Here is a 20,224-nt window from a genome sequence, read left to right as displayed (position 1 = left end):
GTATGGGGAGCGCGCACTAGCGTGCACGCGCGCACGAGAACGCTCCCTTCCTTCTCGCGCGCTCCCTCTTTATTACCGGAGCGACAACCAGGCAGCGCCGTCAGCAATTTCGTGCGTGCGCAATGCCGCATTTACGTCTTCATCAATGGACGAGGGAGGGGAAAAGGGGTGTGGCCTCGCTCGCGGGTGAGTGAGTGAGTGCGCGCGCACCCCTTGTGTTGACAGTTGGTCGTGGCTTGGGTGCGTGACGTCAGTGGCGAAGAGCGCGGCGAAAGAGGAGGTCGGCGGCCCGGAGCGCGAGGAGGGACCGTTGCATACAAACAAGGGAGCGCGCGCGAGAGAGCGAAAGAGAGAAGAGAGCGGGGGGGGGGGGTCTCGGGAGTGAGAGCGCGTGCGCGGAGAGGGGGCGGGGAGAGAGAGTGAGGGGTAACTCACCGCGGTAAACAGTCAGTGGGCGGTTGGTGGGGGGGGGGAAGAGGCCGGGCCACGGTCCGGCCGCATCCATGGAACACGCGCCGCGGTTTAAATTCTAACGGCCGGCCCCTGCACGCGAAGCCAACCGGAGGAGGGAGCGCGGCGGCTCGGCGGTGTCACCGTCACCGCGGTCGGTGCTGCCGTCGGCGTGGAGGCCGAGGCGACGGACGACGGGTTTTGGGGCCCGGCCATGGATGAGCACCCGGGAGCCGGGGTGTTCTTCGGCAGCAGCTCGGTGCTGAGCGGAGGAGGCCCGGGGATCGGCGGCAAGAACCTGCAGCAGGCGGCGGGGGCCGAAGGGGAAGCACAGAGGCCGCAGTACAACATCCCGGGGATCCTGCATTTCCTGCAGCACGAGTGGGCCCGTTTCGAGGTGGAGAGGACGCAGTGGGAAGTGGATAGGGCGGAGTTACAGGTAAATCGACCCCCGGAGCTGGGGACGGGGGTGGAACCAGCGCTAGGCCGCGCTTCATGCCTGGGCCTCTATTATTGTCCACGCCACCCCTGATAACGAGGGTGAGCGGGCGATCGACCCCCCCTCCCACCTTTAGCTTGACATCTTAAGATGGCGGTGTCCCAGTCCGCCTGCTCCTTCTGTCAAAAAGAGGGATGTTTTTAAAGCCCCAGCCTTGGGAGCTCTCATTCCCCAATTGGCGGGGGTATTTTAATCAGAATGCAATTTCTGTGTAGGAAGCAGAATCAATAATACCTTTCAAAAGGGAATTGGATAAATACTTGAAGGTGAGAAAATTGCAGGGCTATGGGGAAAGAGCAGAGGATTGGAACTTATTGGACAGCTCTTTCATAGAGCCGGCACAGGCAGGAATGGCCTCCTGTGCTGTATCATTCTATGAAATGCCACAGTGTTTTATGTATTGGGCTGGAGACTGTAGGAAGTCAGGAGGGAGGGTCAGTAACCAGAGGACAACGATTTAAGGTAATTGGCAAAAGAGGGGAGGGGAATCAGATTTTTAAAAATCTATTGAGTTATGACCTAGAATGCACTGCCTGAAAGGGTGGTGGAAACAGATTCAATAATAACTTTCAAAAGGGAATTGGATAAATACTCGAAGGGTTATGGGGAAAGAGCAGGGGAGGAATGGGACTAATTGGACAGCTTTTTTAAAGAACTGGTACAGGAACGATGGGCTGGAGGCCTTCTGTGCCGTATGATTCTATGAAATGTTGAGCAAAGCGCATAGTTGAACAATCCCCCCCCTTGCTCAATCCGCTTTCCTTTTCCTATGCCAATCTTGGTGATCCAGTCTGCATGGATCGATCTGGGCCAGTTTGCACCTCCTGGAATGTCGTGCCTGCTTTCGTTGTGAGCAGTTTTAAGTGGTGGCGAAATAAAATGTGTCTAAATGAGTGAGGGGTTGGTATTCTGTGAATTGGGGAGCGGGGGGGGGGGGGGGAACGTCACCTTTGGCTCATTACAGATTTAAATATCTATGGCTTTGCAATCTATGGTTAGTGTTTTATATGTGGTGTTATCAGTGAATTGTTGTAACCAAAGGTTACGCAATGACATTCTGGAGGAAGTAAAACAGTTCTGTATAGCTAAATGTTGTCGTGGCTGTGCTGTAGTGTAGAGGATTCCTGACAACGTATCAGAACAGAATGAAACATCCAAAGTTAACCAACCCTTCAGAAAATGTTATGAGATTTTTGATCAAGGTGCACCAACCTGAACACCTTCCTCTTAAACTCTGTTTTTCATTTTGGGTGAAAATATAACAATTTACATGCTGTGGTGGGAATTCTGTGTGTGATATTGCTGAATCTTGCATGCCTTAAAATATAGTACATCACATGCTGTTTATAATTCAACACTGCATTCAACAGCTTGGAGTTGCATAGTGTCTTTCATGTAGCGCAATTTTCTAAGGAGCTTTATAAAAGGACGTTAGGAGAGGAAACGAAAAGTAAGATTGATGACAGGCTTGAAGAGGCTGTTGAATGTTGGAAGATATGGCACACTGTTATAGATGAAGGATTAAAAAATCTTTGCTTCAGTGTTGTTGATTAGATAAGGACCAAAAAGGGGACATTGATTGCACACCTATCTTGAGTGAGCTCTCATTTATTTGCATATTGTCAGGAAGTAACCATGGGATACTGTTGATGCACTTGGTTCTATTAATATGTCTACTGTATTGTTTTCAGGATCCTGCAGGATATGAAGCAATCCCAGCTATTTTAGTTATATAAATTAAAGTAAAAATAAATGGAGACCTAATAGACTTCAGTTTACCCTCTTGAGAATGTTGAACACAGTTCCTATAATCATCTGCCTGTATTTTGGATTTATAATATACTAAATAGATCAATTTTGGCACTTCAATACTAGTCGTAATCTCTAGCAGTGTGCAATCTAAGTAATGTTACTGACTCTGATAGGTAAAATCTTGAATTACCCCTCTCAATTGAACATGCTTGAAGTAATTGCTCTGGAAGCAAGAATTTTTAGTGCCTATAACAGATATTTCCCCCAGCTTTTCAGTTATCTGTTCCTGCCACAAAACTCTTCTGTTTCAACATTGACGCTAGGGTTTCTGTAAAACAATTGTACTGTGCCTATTTGAACTGTTGAGACACCCAGCAGTACAATTATAAACTTTGTCCGTCTAAACTTAAGTTGTATCCGGACAGAGTGTTTTGAGCCATATAGTTAGGTCAACTACTGGTGGTTACAGATCTGTCACTGGTCATAGTAGTGAGAGCAATTGGTGATGGTGAATTAAGAGTATCACACATGGAAGGTAATTGAACAACATTGAGGAGTTTCGGCTCAAGTGCGATTTGTCCTTGTAGCATATTGCGACTAATGAAGTCTGGTGACAATGCTGTAGACTGAGACATCGTGGTAGATGGGCCGAATGGCCTCCTGTGCTGTATAATTCTATGATTCATAAGAAGTAGGAGCAGGAGTAGGCCACATGGCCCCTCGAGCCTGCTCCGCCATTCGATAAGATCATGACTGATCTTCTATTTCAACTCCACTTTCCTGCCCAATCCCCATATCCCTTGATTCCCTTTAGAGTCCAAAAATCTATCAATCTCAGTTTTGAATCGAGAGGTGATCTCATTCTTAGAGGGCTTGACGGCAAATTCTAAGAGGCTGTTTCCCCTGACTAGAGAGTCTAGAACTGGGGATCGTAGTCTCAGGATTGAAGGGGTCGGCCATTTAAGACCGAGATGAGGAAAAATTTCTTCACGCAAAAGGTTGTGAATCTTTGGAATTCTCTACCCCAGAGGGCTGTGTATGCTCATGATTCTATGTGAACTCTGCTTTCATATCTCCATTGCGGGGGGGTGGGGTTGGAGTTAAATTTCACATCTTTCTGGTTTACTATGAAAATATACACTGATTTTGTGTTCCACTGCTGATGCTGGTTTCAGTGCAATTGGTGGCTCCTGATTGACATTCTTCCTGATTGTGAAAGTTGTACAGCAGTGTTGCCAGTTTAACACATGCACTTGCAACATACCAGTCTACTAGCAGCTGCAGAACAGCCGTCTACTACAGAAATACTGCTGGAAAAAGAGCAGGAACGAGGTCCATTGAAAGTGTATTGCGTCATAATATTCTTTTCATGTTAAATAAAAAGGGTGTACTTCCTGATATCTGATTAAATTGGCATATTTAAGGGTTGAGACACTTTCTGCACTTTGGATCTTGAGCTTTCGTCAATGCTAATATTTCAGACTGCCTCCACCTGCTCTTTGTTCTGCACAAAGTCGACTTCCATGGGCAAGTCTGTGCTGAAATGAAAAGTGACAATATATGCAAAACATCTGAAATGACATAGGATGAACGATGAACCCATTCTCCATTGGAGTTTGCACCAGAAATAGTATGGGATGTCACCATACGATCCTGATCTATCTGAATCACGGACCGACTATTTCGCTTAGGATAAGCTACTAATTAGAGTTAAGTTATGTTACACAGAAGCAAAAAAGGAACAGGAGACTGTACTTCACTGAGCTTTGTCATCTGTTCCAAAACATAAGTTCTTATCAATTCCCTTCAGTAATTTTGAGTCATGAATCTGACAAAAAGCTTTAGATGAATCTCACTGAGTCTCTTATTTAAGCTCCCAACCTGTATAACACAGCTAAATAGGAAACTGAAGAATGTGGGCCACCATATTGTCTCTGTCTCAGTATACAATTTCTCATGATCTGAAGCCGAACAGATCCTCACACGTGTTGTACAGGGTGCTAAGTTTCAAATGAGTGTTTTGGAGGGGGAGCGGGTGACCCCAGGTTAATCAGCGGATAGTGATTAGGTGATCTCAAGCTTAAGTTTTAAAAGCCTGTAAATTGAATGAAAAGAAAATTGAGAGGGACAGTTTTGGAGCCTTGAGAATGCTGATTGTGAGCATATGAAGATGCTTTTAATCTTGAGTTCAAATTAGACAGGATGCAAGAGTAAAAAGTATGTAGGTTGAAGCATAGGAAGAACAAGAGGAATGTTCATGAGAGCAGTGACCGTGAAATAGAGTCAAGAAGGGGGCAGGTAATGCTTCTCTCAGCTGTGATCTCCAATCAGACAATTAAAAAAAAAATCTTGTCCAGGAATGTAAGGGAAGTATTAGTGAGCCTTTCCAGATGGAGGAGCAGTTTTCAAGACTTAGACATACTTGGGATTTATAGAATTGTTAAGGTATGGTATGCAACCTTGTGATACCAAGTAACTACTCAACAAAAAAGTAGCAAGAACAAGATTCCTCCTTTCTGATAAATTGCATGAATGCTAATTGAGAAGTTTGATTTATAAGATGATTAATATGACTTTTTTTTGTTTGGTTGAATAATCCTGATAGCTTTACAAAGATGGAACCTGTAAGTTTTTTTTTTTACTTGAGCAGGAAGAGTATTTTTTGTTTGTTTAGCTAAAATTGGCATTATTCGCTATTGTCCTAATGGTATTTGTACTGTTTTTGTGTGGGGAAATATCTTTTTTATCGTAATATGAATATGTACATTTTAAGTGGTTGTGAATCACTGTGATCTATGCAAATCAACCAGGCACTGTAAATAGTTGCAGCAGCTCATGGAGGCCCTTCAGTTTGGGCCTCCTCCTCTGTTTAATTGTGTTCTAGAGTGGCTGTAAACACTGAAATGTGAGCTGACACTATAAACCTGCTTGAGAAATGATCTGAAGGTGCTTGTCACCAGAAAAACACATTTTTTGCTGTATACCAAGCTGATTGATTGATTGTACCTCTGCACCTTGATGTCGAAAATGAACTCTGCCATGGCCGCTGGATGGACATGTAGCAGGGTGTCCAGATGCCACTATATCTTCCAAGTCCTCAGTGTTGCTGTGAAGACCTGAATACAAATCCTTCTACCAAAAGCATGCCCTCAGAAGGTGCCAGAAATATCTGGAAGTATCCTAGCAGGAGATAAAAACTGGGAAATAGAATTTGTGCAGTATTCCCTTGCATTGTGGAATAGCATGAAGGCTGTAAAGTGATTTGAATGGTTTCACTAAGGAGTTTGGAGGACTAATAAAGAGCCCAATGAGATTAGATTGAACTACCCAAGTCTGCAGAACCATTTCTATAAAGATTACGGAACAATAAATTGGGCCTTGCTCCAGTGCAGCAGGATGGATGGGCTAAAGAGAAATATGGATGATAAATATCCGGCATACCAGTGGTGATTCTTGCAACTCGTGCACATTTCCCTTTAAGCCACTTCTTGGTTAAAAGTAAGTATGTGTAGGTGGGAATTGGAAAGGATGGCTTGGCACACAACATTGCTCCTGCACAGGGGTGAGAGAGTACCTGCTTGAGGAGATCATGTTTCAGGTCCTACTAAAAATCAAGTAGCTCGGATAGGTGTTGTATGCCAGGCCTTGCAACTGATGTGCAAAGTGGTTGCCAGTGTATACCACATAGGACCCTTAAGAAAAATTGTAGTGGCAACGGAAGGACCAACAAAGATGATTTTAGTGGCTTCGGTTGTAGACTTGTAAAGAGAGACTATGGATTTAAAAAATATTCTTAGAAAAATAATTAATGGGGTAAGTCTCAAGTTTTTAAATAAAATTTGGTAAGTTTAATTTGGAGAGCAGCTAGTGTAAAACCAGGAAAGAGAAAAATAGGTTATAAACTGGAAAAGCTATAAATTAGACTTTTTATAAGTAATACCATAGCACTTTAATGTTTGTTTATGCAATAGGCTGTCTGTCTAGTGCAGAGATTCTGCTAAAGCATTCCTGGTGTAGGAGTGTCCAAACTTTTTGTTGCAGATCACGTAAACAATTGCAATACAGAATACTAAAGTGAAGGGTCATTTTAGAAGCAACCTTCAACCAATACAAAATTCCACATAATCATTTTACATTGATGTACTTTTTCTCATGTTAGTTTATAGAAGAATAGGAACAGGAATAGACAAATCAATATGAATTAATTCTTCAAGCATCAGACGCAAACATTTCTTCCATCTCTGTTCCAGGATGATCAAGTATGTCTAGGTAGCAGAGAGACCTTTTAAAAAATGTTCAGAAATTGATGAAGCAACACCATCAGCTGCTCCAGTTCTGGATGCCAAAAGCCTGGATGATGCTATAGTGATGCGTACATGGCAGCCTGACCAGCCAAAAACATTCAAAGTATGCATACTGCATGTGGAGTCCCATTTGAAAAGTACTCCAGAATAGATGTGTAGGATGTTTATTTCCCAGGTAATCTGAAAGCATTCAACATGTGGCAAAGGCATATGTCAGTCATTGCTGTCACAGCAGAGATGCTTTGAAATGGGAAAGAATTTATTTTCGTTGGGAATAAAACACTATTGTTTAAACTGTCCATGCTTGTAAAGGTATGAAATGCAGGATGTGGCAAATGGGAAGGAGGCAGGTTCTTGAGCCGGACTGAGCAGATGGAATGGGAAACTGTCATAGCACCTGTATACCACAATAACGTATGTGATAATTTATCACAGAAGCAATCAAAGATACTACAGATAGGAGGATTCTGGGATCTGGCTGGGTGAAGGGATCATAGCCTGGTTCTGGGTTCTACTTGGAGACCGTTTAGACAAATCATCCATTCCTACATACGGACACACAACTTTTTATATTCTAGGTATCTTCGCAATTAAACTTTTGTTTGCTGTGACACCCAAGACCATGGTCAATTTCAACAAGTTACATTGAAACTACAGCACAGAAACAGACCATTCGGCCCAACTGGCCCATGCCCGTGTTTATGCTCCACATGAGTCTCCTCCCACCCTACTTCATCTAAACCTTTCAAGATACCCTTTTATTCCTTTCCCCCTCATGTGTTTATCCAACTTCCCCTTAAATGCATCTATGCTATTTGCCTCAACTACTTCTTGTGGTAGCGGGCTCCACATTTTTACCACACTCTGGGTAAAGAAGTTACTCCTGAATTCCCTATTGGATTTATCAGCGACTATTTTATATTTATGACCTCTAGTTTTGGACTCCTCCAGAAGTGGAAACATTTTTCTTGACGTCTATCCTATCAAATCCTATTGTTACCTTAAAGACCTCTATCAGATCACACCTTAGCTGCCTCTTAGTCCCAGCCTGTTCTGCCTTTCCTGATAAGGATATCCTTGTCAGTTCTGGTATCACTCTTGTGAATCTTTTTTGCACCCTCTCCAACACCTCTATATCCTTTTATATAATATGGAGTCCAGAACTGTGCACAATACTGTGTGGTCTAACCAAGGTTCTATACAAATTTAACATAACTTCTTTGCCTTTCAATTCTATCTCTAGAAATGAACCCTAGTGCCTGAATTGCCTTTTTTATGGCCTTATTAACCTGCATTCTCACTTTACTGATTTGTGTACCTGTACCCCTAGATCCCTTTGCTCCTATATCCTGCTTATTATCCAAGCAGTATGTGACCTCCTTATTCTTCCTACCAAAATTCACCACCTCACACTTATCCATATTGAAATTCATTTGCCAATTACATACCCATTCTGTAAGTTTATTAATGTTCTCTTGCATTTTGACGCATTCTTCCTCAGTATTAACTACACCCCCACCCCCCAATTTGGTGTCATCCTCAAATTTTGAAATTGTACTTCTGATTCCCGAATCCAAATCGTTAATGTAAATTGTGAACAACAGTGGTCCCAGCACCGACCTCTGTGGAACACCACTTCCCACCTTTTGCCAGTCTGAGTAGCTACCCTTAACCCCTACACTTTGTTTTCTGTTTTGTAGCCAACTTGCTATCCATTCTGCTACCTGTCCCCTGAATCCACATGCTCTGACCTTAGCCATGAGTCCACAGTGTGGTACCTTATCGAAGGCCTTTTGAAAATCCAAATATATTACATCTACTGCATTACCCTCATCTACTCTTTTTCTGTTACTACTTCATAAAATTCAGTAAGGTTGGCCAAGCATGACTTTCCCTTCTGAAATCCGTGCTGACTATGTATTGTATTTTCGTTCTCCAGATGTCTTTCTATTACATCTTTGAGTAGAGATTCCATTATCTTTCCTATCACCAATAGTAAGCTAATTGGTCTATAGTTCCCTGGACTTGTTCTATCTTTCTCCTTTTTTAAATATAGGAATCACATTTGCTGTCCACCAGTCCTCTGGTACTATTCCCTTTTCTAATGAATTTTTATGTATATGTAATAATGCCTCTGCTATCTCTTCCATAACTTTTAATATTCGCGAATGCAATCCATCCAGACCAGGAGTCTTATCCTCCCTAAGTTTCCCCCCTTTCTATCTTAAATGTTTTAATATCTTTTTCGATCTCTTCTTCTTCTAATATCCTGCCCATCTTGTTAATCTCCCTGGTGAATATGGAGACAAAATAACTATTCAATATTTCTGCCATTTTGCTATCATTACCTATGAGTTTATCGTATGCGTCCCTTAGTGGCCCTATCCCTATTCTGATTTTTCTTTTGTTATTTGTGTCAGTAGAATACTATTTCTTTTTTACATTCCTTGATAATTTAATCTTAGTTCCTCTTTGCTTTCCTGATTTTTTTTTTTGACTTCTTTCCTAACCTCTTTGACCCTTTTGTCATCCTTTTATTTTCTATGTACTTGGAGTATTGGTCAGTTTCCTTTCTGATTATTAAGTGTTTAATTTTCATAAGTTATTTTCTACTTTCAGTATTCACCAATCATACCAGGAAAAGTTCAATTTTCTCCCCAATCATATTCCAGCCACAATAATCCACTGCTCAACAAATTGATGACCTAATAAACACAACAAAAGTCATGCCAGCTTCCTCTCCTTTATCCCACAAACAAACACAGCATAATGCATCTTGGTCAGCTTACACTGCATGTTCATAGGCTGGATATGGACCAAGCGTGCAAGTGAAGGTCTGTGCCTTGAATGTAAAAGACTACAATTCCCAGGAACTACCATGCAGCGGGGACTCCAATGCATCAGTTTCCTGTGCCTCCAAGCACTCAGATCCCTGGCCTGCCATCGATGTCTCCCATATACCCCTTGTTCCAACTGAGTAATGTCAGTGCCCCCCCCCAAAGCTGGAGTGCTGCTGGACTCTAAGCCACTACTGTCAGCGGCAACAGTTTTTTAAAAAGTTCCTCGGTTTGACGCCACATCACAAGTGTAAGAAAGGTCAGCACTTCTGCTCTGTTCTTCTCAACCGTTACAGGGCATAGAAACAGCAGGCCATGAGCTTACTGAGAATAATGAAGTGTTTTAGTTTTAAAAAGACACATAACCACACATAATCCCGAGTTGTGTGGACAACTGTGCAACGATTTCTTAAATATTTTTAGGAAACCATTTCAGGTTTTACAACATATTTTTAAATTTTCCTTGTTAATATTACCACAAGTGATGTTACTACAGTATTTTATCTGATTCAACTTTGTGCCATTAAATGAAGTAACATTTTTTTAAGAGGTACATTATAAAGAGATTTTTGTGAATCAGTGCAAATATGTGTCCATCTCTGTTCATTTCCAGACATTATAGTATACTGTGTCAACTACATGATCACATCTTGCATTTCTTTGTGACCACATCTGGCCACTCTTCACCACTTCCTTGATTTTAATTGTAAACAATTTTACAACACCAAGTTATAGTCCAGCAATTTTATTTTAAATTCACAAGCTTTCGGAGGCTTCCCCCTTCCTCAGGTGAACGATGTTCCTCACATCGTTCACCTGAGGAAGGGGGAAGCCTCCGAAAGCTTGTGAATTTAAAATAAAATTGCTGGACTATAACTTGGTGTTGTAAAATTGTTTACAATTGTCAACCCCAGTCCATCACCGGCATCTCCACATCTTGATTTTAATTGTGTGGCTAGCAGTTTTTATAGGCCCTACTCCCCACCTGATCAGCTTTTGCCCTGCTTTGAATTATCCAAAAAGGAAAGATTTGAGAGGAAAGTACCTGCTCAGAGGGATTGAACCAGGATTCTCAACCAAGGCACCAAGTGGGTAACAGAAGAAACCAGGAAAATGGTTAACAATTGGGAATAAGTGTGAGTGGCAGAAACTGGATACCAGTCAGAAATAAATAACAATGGGGAAAAGGAGAGACAAGAAAAAAAGATTGAGGGGGAGGTGGGGGAAGGCGGAATGACAGTGGAAAAATAAAAGAAACAAAACAACGGTCCCAAAAGTAGATAGGCCGTGTGCTATAATAGTTGTATATAAACAGACTACAGTGACAGCTTATCAGTAGCTGAAGGAAAATGGGTAACAGGTCAAAGTGATCATGTCCTGATTTTTGATCAGCCTCTCTTGGTGGGGAAAAGACAGAAGGAGCAGCTTGGTCTTTGTCTCCTGGTATGTAAATTTAAAAAAAAATTATGTTCCTCACTTCTAACTGGTTCTTCAAAGTGCATGACAATTCGTATATTGTGAACATGTACAGCATGTGATTGCTAAGGACCAATTCCCATGAGCTCAGCCCCGAATCCTTCCCAACTGAGGCCCAAGCGCCCCATTCCTCTCATCCCCACATGTTTTATTGTTTGACAGTAAATTGCGATGAATTGCAGATTTGGTTGTTGGACCTCATTTCTTGAACAGACAAGATGATAGTTACTGGAAGAGAGGTACAATAACACAAAAAATGTGAGTAACACCACAAGAGAAACAGTTGGTTTATTGATTATAAAATCACGAGTGAATGCTCGTTTTGCTTTTAGTTATTGCCCAAAACTTTTTCTTTAAAGTTTTTTTTCAGTAAGTTGATAAAAATTGCAAAATGAAGCAATTCTACATGACTACTTTTTCTCCTAGGGCTTCCCATATGTGGCAATTAAACCTTAATTATCCACCACATGGGGTCAGTTATTATTCCCCAGTTAGCACTCTAATGGTAGCCCCATATCTGAAAATAATAACTGATTTAGTATCAGTACAAAGTTTCATTTATTTTTTCATAAAGGGTAAACTGTAAAAACTTGGCATCTGTACTGTGAAGGACCTCTTGATTTCCAATAAACAGCTGTCACTTCAACACTTTTTAAAAAAATGACACAATCCAATTATTTGTAACACATGGCATTGAGATTGTACTTACCAAATTATGTTAAGATTTGTGGTTTGGGACAGGAGGTCTAATTAATTCTTATGAACGCAGCAAGTTATCCAAGTTTTATACAAAAATAATTTAAATGTTCATTAGCATCACTTTGCTTCCATGCTTTGCTCTGTTACACTGGCAAAGTGGTACTATTTAACAATAATTTGGTAGGACAAAAATTATTCTATGGTGGGAAAAATATTTAACACTAGTTTCTAACATAATGCCCATATGATGAGTATACAATGGACCCCTGTTGTGTTGAATTAGGTGATCTATGTTCAGGAAGCAGTAGGGTTGTTATGATTGGTCTGTGTCCCAGGTCTTGGTTCTTGTTCTTGATTGCTATGCATTTGATCCTGTTGGACAGTGCATGGTTGGTGTTCACTGACAACTGCTGTCAAATATTCTGCCAGCAGTTGTCAACAAGCATCGCATGTGATGAAGGATCATTTGGGGGGGATACAGGAGGGTTACCAGTGCCTGTGACTACAGGATGACTCTCCACCTTCAAATGGGGAGAAAATTAAATGGTGGGGTGGGGGGGGGGGGGGGGGGGGTGAGGTAAAACTGAAAACAAGTTACAATTCATTGCATTGAGACTGTCATTACCCGATAGCTACTAGTTTGTACTACCTGGCTGTGAATCCCAACTTTCCACTCCAAGGGAGAGCTCTGTGCATGAATGTTTAACGTTTGAGCCGTGCTCTTCTCCTAATTGGTAAATTTTAAATGCATTGAGTATAGGTGGGAGTTTCCGCACTCATAACAATTAAAATAACTCTTGTGTTTATAAAATATCCTGTTATGCTCCATACCAAAGTGGTTTAAGACCCACCCCGGGGAGCCTCGCACCACTGTTCTGAAAACAAGTTGGTGCCTGACTGGAGTTTTACTGTCACTTTTTCATCATGCAAAGTGGGAACTGTTTACACTATCCTTAAGCACTTCTGAAACAATTTGTTAGTCTTCCCATCAGTGCCCCTTTTTTCTAAATTTGTGCTTTTCACTGTACAGTAGACTGGAACATGTTTCCACTTTGCCTCTAACACTCCCAGATCAGCTATTGTACTGATTGGATGCTTAGTTCCTGTATTCTGTTCCAGTAAATACATCTCGATCCCAGCCTCTGAATAACACCTACTTTAACTACTATACCATAAAATTGTAGGAATTATAACACACAAGATAGTTTGGCTTATCACACCTGTGCTGGCTTTTCAACTGGAGCTATTTTCTCTAATCCCATCTTCCTAATCTTCACCTGTATCCTTGTATTTTTTTTTCAAATAGCAATCCAATTCCATTTTAGATAAGTGTGACTCAACAGCTACTTGTAATTAAGTATTCCATGTCCTAATTACCCTCTACATGGAATAAAAATCTTCCAAGAAAGATCCCTTTTCATCCTCATTTTACACCCCTGATTTTCCAACCAATGAAAACAACTTTTCTCCGTTATCCTCTCAAAATCTCTCCTAATTTTGAAAACCTCTGTTAGGTTTCCTTAACTTTCTGTGCTTCGGTAAGGGGAAACCCCAATTTTTCAGTCCTTCTCTAAAGCTGTAACTTTTCATTCCAGGCATCATTTGCTGTATCTTATCTTTGACTTGAGTGCAGTATGGGGGGAGTGCTGCACTATTGGTGGTGCTGTCTTTTAAATGATAAGTTAAACTGAGGCCCTGTCTGTCCCCTCAGGTGGATGTAAAAGATCCCATGACACTATTCGAAGAAGGGCGGGGGAGTTCTTCTTGGTGTCCTGGCCAATATTTATCCCTAAAACAGATTAGCTGTTTGGTTATCACATTGCTATTTAGGGACCTTACTGTGCGCACTTTGACTGTTGTGTTTCCTTTAGCATTGGCTACACTTCAGAAGTACTTCATTGGCTGTAAAGTGCTTTGAGACGCCCTGAGGTCACGAAAGGCGTTATATAAATGCAAGTCTTTACTTTCTTTATGCTTTTTTTTTCCCTTTCTTCCCTCTTTCTCTTTCTATTCGTTCACACATGCCCACCCTTCGAATAATTGGGTGCTCAGAACTGCACGTAATACTCCCAAACTGTTCTAACCAATACCTTGTACAAATTCAACACTACATCCATGTTGGTATTTAGAGGGATTTGGGTGTCCTTGTTCACGAATCTCAAAGTTAACATGCAGGTACAGTAAGCAATTAGGAAGGCAAATGGTATGTTAGCCTTTATTGCAAGGGGATTGGAGTATAAGAGTAAGGAGGTCTTCCTGCAATTATATAGGGCTCTGGTGAGACCACACCTGGAGTGCGTGTACAGTTTTGGTCTCCTTACCTAAGGACGGATATACTTGCCTTAGAGGGGGTGCAACAAAGGTTCACTAGATTGATTCCTGGGATGAGAGGGTTGTCCTATGAGGAAAAATTGAGTCGAATGGGCCTGTACTCTCTCTGGAGTTTAGAAGAATGAGAGATGATTTCATCAAAACGTATAAAATTCGGAGAGGGTTGACAGGATCGATGCTGAAAGGCTGTTTCCCCTGGATGGAGAGTCTTGAGGTCATAGTCTCAAGATAAGGGGTTGGAAGATCGAGATGAGGAGAAATTTCTTCAGAGGGTTGTGAATCTTTGGAATTCTCTACCCCGGAGGGCCGTGGGTGCTCAGTCGTTGAGTATATTCAAGACTGAGATCGAAAGGTTATTGGACACTAAGGGAATCGAGGGATATGGGGATAGGGCGGGAAAGTGGAATTGAGGTAGAGGATCATCCATGATCTTAGTGAATGGCGGAGTAGGCTCGAGGGGCCATTTGGCCTACTTCTACTCCTATTTATGCTCTATACTCTTTTATGTTCAATGTCGCTATGAATAAAACCCAGAATTATATTTGCCTTTTCATGTCCTTTTTACCTGTACTCTTATCTTTTGAAGATTTATGTATATGCATTCCTAAGTTTCTAAGTTCCTCTTAAGAATCTTTATCATTTAGGTTATAGTTACCAGTGTGATGTTGCTATTTTTCACACCAGGCATCCTTGTAGCCTTATTAAGATTGCCAATGTGTGGGCAGTTTTGTGCTGCAGTCCTATATCTACAAGCAACTGTTGAAACTTATCAAACTTCAAGAAGGACAGTTACAGTTTGACAACTTTAGCCTGTTATAGGGAGGTTTCTACTGTGCTTTTAAATAGATTTTCAGCGTCCTAAAAGAATTCAACACTTTTTCCTTTCTTTAGTTGCTTGACATTATTTTCGCTGCCTCATCATGCAAGGAGAACTGAATTAAGGGAGAAAGGACAACAAAATGTGGAAATGCAGCTCCTTCCTAATGATGATGCAGCTCCTTTCCACTGTCAGGATCGGTGGTGACCCTGCCCTCTTCCCTTCTCCTCATCCTCCCCCCTCCCTTCTCCAGAGAGTTGTTGGACTATGAAACGCTTTGCCGTGGGAGTACTAAAGCAGAGAGAAGTATACTTAAATCTGAGGAAGATACAAGGTTATGGGAAAGAAGGACAGTGGGATTAGTTTTGAATTACTCCAGTCAGCAGAGACATGATGAGCTGAATGGCCTCCTTCTTTGCTGTAAACCTGTTTAGTTCCCTATGATGCAATTGTATTCAGTATTCATTAATGCACTGTTTAAAAGAGTTTTTTAAAGATCACCCAGCAATTCTGCATTTAGAATGGAACTGATATGATATGGGGAGTTGGCTTTGTAACAGTCTGTGGATCAGATAGCTGCAGAAATGAAATATTGTAACACCGTGTTTGCATTGCAGTTAGTATTGCATAATCAAGCACACCCATTCTTGTTCTTTATATGTAACTATGTAGTTCCCTCCTTGAAGGTGCGCCTTCCGTGGGTACTTGAACAAACAGACTTTGAGACCTGTGAAACAACTGGCAATGCGCACGTTCTCTCCACTTCTCTGAAACTTTCCCCAATAAATGATAATAAATCCATTTGTATGTATGTACTTCAAAAGGCTCAAAAGTTACCAAAAATAAAGCTTATAAAGTGTGCTTAAACTTGAACATTTACAAGCTAAAAGTAAAAATAGCTCATATAAATGTAGGAGCACCTCAAAGCTGCTTTCCCACATACCTTTGGGTGCATTTTGGCCTGAAGAGTAACATAAACTGTCACCTGCCATTTTTTTATTTCACCATGCTCAGGCTAAGTGCTTAGGCCCCGAGAGATGTGAGAAAACTCAGGAAGTTGAATTTCTGGCAGAATTATGAGAAGTGTGGGCTGTAGGGTTGGCTGCTGTATTGGCAAATGGGTGGGACCCGATGTTGAAGTTCTTGGGATAGTTGCGCTAGCAGGAGATGGAGTTATGGGAGTACTAAGGGGGAGAAACAGATTGTAAGTCATCCAGACCCCAAGGCTGGCTGCAAAGTATGAGCCCAGGTTTGAGAGCAGCCAAACATCGGATTGGACCACAGGTGCTGGCCAAAAGCACATTAGAAGTTGCTGTGGCAGAGTTGGTGATAGCTGTCAGAAGCATAAGATACTGTTCTAGTGACAATATGTAAAAGTCACAGCCAAAAAGAGCCTATGAAGATGTTTTAAAACGGGAGTACTGTGACAAAAGTGGAGTATTTTTGCCTGAAGTTTCTGGGTTTTCTTTCTGCTATGTTTCTTAGCTTAAAAATAGGTACCTTTAAGAAAGATACCACCCTCAAAATGGAAGAGTGGCTTCTATTCTTTTGGCTCCTCACAAAATATATAAGAAAAGTTCAGTCAAGTCTCTTTTTGATAGAGGTATGTTTTGGGGTAAACGGTCACCAACTGCTGGAAATAATTAACATGCATCAAATAACTAATAACATCTAATCAGGATAGGCCTGACTTAAACAGCACTTGACAGTCACCACACGTGGCAATTGGATACTTTTTGCATCTGTTTTGGAGTCTGTTATTTGAATAAAATACCTCTCCCTCTCTGACAAACTGATTTCTGAAAGGTAAGATTAGGTTCCATTCCCCAAAAAAAGTAAAAGCCATTTTCATTTTTTTCCCCTTCTGTCATAGGCCATGCATTCTCCATCAGAGACTAGGGTGCCCTGCACTTCTGCATAGCCACTCAGTTTGGCCATCTGGAAGCAAAGCTAAAGGAGATTTGGTTGGACAATGTTGTTATAAACATGAAGGGCCAGTCTTTCTGTATGCCTGTTACTAGCATGGAGCCCAGCACAGCAGTCTGTGCATAATGGGGAAATTGTGGGTACACAGCTCACAATCTTCTATTAATTAAAATTAATAGATGGGATTTGGAGGCTGTGCGCCTGCCCTTTCCTAATGTGCGTGGCTGGTGGGGAAGGCTACCTACCGGTAGCAGCATTCAGAAAAGTTATCTTGTTGGTGAGAGAAGGAGTCGTTCCATCTGGAGAACCAATGAAACATGCCCAGCTTAGGGCAAGCAAGTTTGAATGGAAATCCTTGGAAAATGGTTTCTCTAATCATCATATTTTAGGCTCCAACACCAAGTTCTTTTCCCATGCTGAAGTGGGATCCATCCAGCCTTCCACCCCCACCCAAGCCTTTGATAATAATAGTCCATAAACACTAAGTTGAAAGTTAGTGGCAAAGGTTGGCTTGTCTATGCTTTTATACTGTTGGAAGCTTCTTTGTTCCACTCACAGCCTCTTCCTTACAGACAGGTCACTATGTGAATCTGCATCCCCCTCCTCCTCTGCAGTACAGCACATTGGTATGCATCCAGACCAGATTACAATGGAAACTGCTAACTGTTGGTTTGATGAGATCAGATCCTGTTGGCATCAGTTGTTTCAGATGTTCAGTCCACTGTATTAAATGCACTACTTGTTTCATACAGAATTTGAACAAAGACTTGTTCTGATCAGCGTTATTTGGCATCAAGTAATTTCATCTTCGAACAATACTGTATGGAGGATTAACATTAATCTGGTTGGATAAAGGGTTTAAAGAGGAGCGTGTGCATATTGGGAAACATGTTCCCAATAAGAGATTGCTGGTAATAGGATTTTTTTTTAAAATCCATCATTTGTAGGCTTAAAAACAAATGTGCTCATCAACTGGAGGAATCTTGGCATTGCTGAGTGAGACACTTTCCTGTTTCAGACACACAATGACCATAATTCTTCCTGTCAAAGTTAAAAGTTGTGGAATGGTGTGAGGAGGAAGTCACTGGGCTCTGCTAGTATTTTGGGAGGGGGAAGGAAGGCAGGCAGACTCTGGAGGCAATGGGGAGAGGAGTATCTAGGTCTGGGAGTATTGGCATGGGATTTTAGGATTTGGAAACAGTTTTGAAGGGGAATACTGGGAGCAGGGGCCCCAAATTCAACAATGCCGTATTTGGAGTGCCTAGAAGCAGTTTCATGCCACAAAGCAGATTGATCATTGGGAAGGCCGGTAAGGTGGGATGCCCAATCGCAAACAGGTTGGGTGGTGGCTTAAGTAGTAGGCAGGCATACAGCAGAGGCAGTAGTCGAGTAATTGGCATAAGTCGAGTAGATGGCGGCAGCAGCAGGCTGAAGGATACTCTGTTTATAAGGATTTGGGAGGTAGTTCGAGAGTGATTAGAAGCTGGGGAATTAAACAGTTGTGGGAATTGTGAGTACTTTGTGGATGAGATGGGACTGAGTAGTGAAGTGACAGAGGAGCAGTAAGTCATTAATTACATAGTATATTGACAGCATTGGGGAAAATTGGGGTTGTGAATAATTGGAGTTGGAGTGGAGTTTTCAGGTTAGTGGCTAGGGTCAACGAACATTTGTATGGTAGTGAGCAGTGTTTCGGGGAATATAGTCTGTCTTGGTATGTGGTGTGGTGGTCAGTTGAGCAGCTGGGTAGGCAGTTGGGGTAGTGTATGGTTGGGAGCTGGGAAGTGGGCATTGGGGTGGTTGACATGAGACTGCTCACACACCTGGATGCACAACTAACTGCAGTTAATTAGAATATTCACAATTTCTAATTGTCAACAAAACACATTGATAATCAAATTGTTTATCTGAGAAGCTTTCTACATTCAATTTATTTTTCTTGGGAAAAGTCTCTGTATAGTTACAATTTCTGACTTTCATGCTGTCTGAGCTAAAAATGTGACACTTGATTTTAAAATTTTACCTAAAAATTAATTTTGCGGCTTATTTTCTAATGTGGAAAAACTCAAAGGAAATGCAAAAATCCTTTTACACTATGAGGAGATGGTCTCTTCAGTTATGGGTCAGTCTGTCACTGCACTGACAGAATCCTACTGATGCATGATGGGGAAATTCTGCACATACTAAGATTGCACCATATCTCTGTAAAAAGGTGGCAAAAACTTGTCTGTTAATATAGGAATTTTATCCTGTGCTGCAACAAGATTCTTGGTTTCAGTACAAATCTATTAAAATATGCTGTTAACATGTAAGTGGGGCTACAAATGTTAATCTATGCTGACTCTTAAATGCAGTTCTCGATAGAGCTGCTCAGTTTGTATCTTCAAGGTTTTATTGTTGCCGCAAATGGAGACCAGAGGCACCGCTGGACATACCGACTATCAAAATAGAATAATATTCCAATATTCTAAACTTGCACACATTTTGTAGTTTGTGAGTCGTGGTACGCTACTTGGAAAAGGGGGCACTTGTCAGAAAATGGTGATTATTTTGTGGCAAATACCATTTATTGGTTCAAACAAAACAGAACAAGTGGGGACACAGAGATTGACTTAGTCTTACAGATGAGATCTTTCTAAAATTAGTTTTTGTGACTCAGTATGACTTGCTGTTGAAATGTGGATATGTAGGTGCATATTGTTAATTAATCCTGTCTTGATTCAACTAAATGATGGGGGCCAAGGCAAAAGCAAGAGGTTCTACAGTTGTTCTGTCTGTGTGCACTAATTTTAGAGAAATCTCACTTCAAAACTGGTTTGTTCAGCCTATTTTTAATAGACCATTCAACTAAAACTACACATACCTGTATAAAACATTGGGATAAAATGTGCTGTTCACTAAAAGATTAACAAAACATAGTCATGCAGTTTGAACAAAATAGATCAATTGAATTGTGATTACTGGTTTTCAGTTACTGTAGCGAAGCACGTAAATTTTGTAGTTGAAATTTTGGTTACAGATAGTGACTTGAAGATCCAAATTGTACGGGCCTTAGCAAATATTTTTTATGCAACATGTACAATGAGTGAAACTTTCATTGTTCTTTATGTGGACATCAGTTTTTAATTTTGCA

At 41.3% G+C, this 20,224-nt stretch overlaps 1 protein-coding gene across 2 annotated transcripts in view; it reads left to right on the top strand.

Moving 5' to 3' along the window:
- Positions 1-433: 433 nt before the first annotated feature.
- strn (striatin, calmodulin binding protein) overlaps positions 434-20,224 on the top strand; it is an 83,096-nt gene continuing 63,305 nt past the window's right edge. The window contains exon 1 of one of the 2 annotated variants that reach the window (XM_067984108.1): positions 434-889. In XM_067984108.1, the coding sequence (XP_067840209.1) occupies positions 665-889 (225 nt within the window). In that variant the 5' untranslated portion in view covers positions 434-664. The remainder of the gene's footprint in view (positions 890-20,224) is intronic. The other variant, XM_067984107.1, reaches the window with a different exon arrangement.

The sequence above is a fragment of the Heptranchias perlo genome, chromosome 5 (genome assembly GCF_035084215.1).
Source record: "Heptranchias perlo isolate sHepPer1 chromosome 5, sHepPer1.hap1, whole genome shotgun sequence".
NCBI classification, from domain to species: Eukaryota; Metazoa; Chordata; class Chondrichthyes; order Hexanchiformes; family Hexanchidae; genus Heptranchias; species Heptranchias perlo.
The sequence above is the reverse complement of the archived record's forward strand: the minus strand, read 5'-3'. Positions and strand labels throughout refer to the sequence as shown.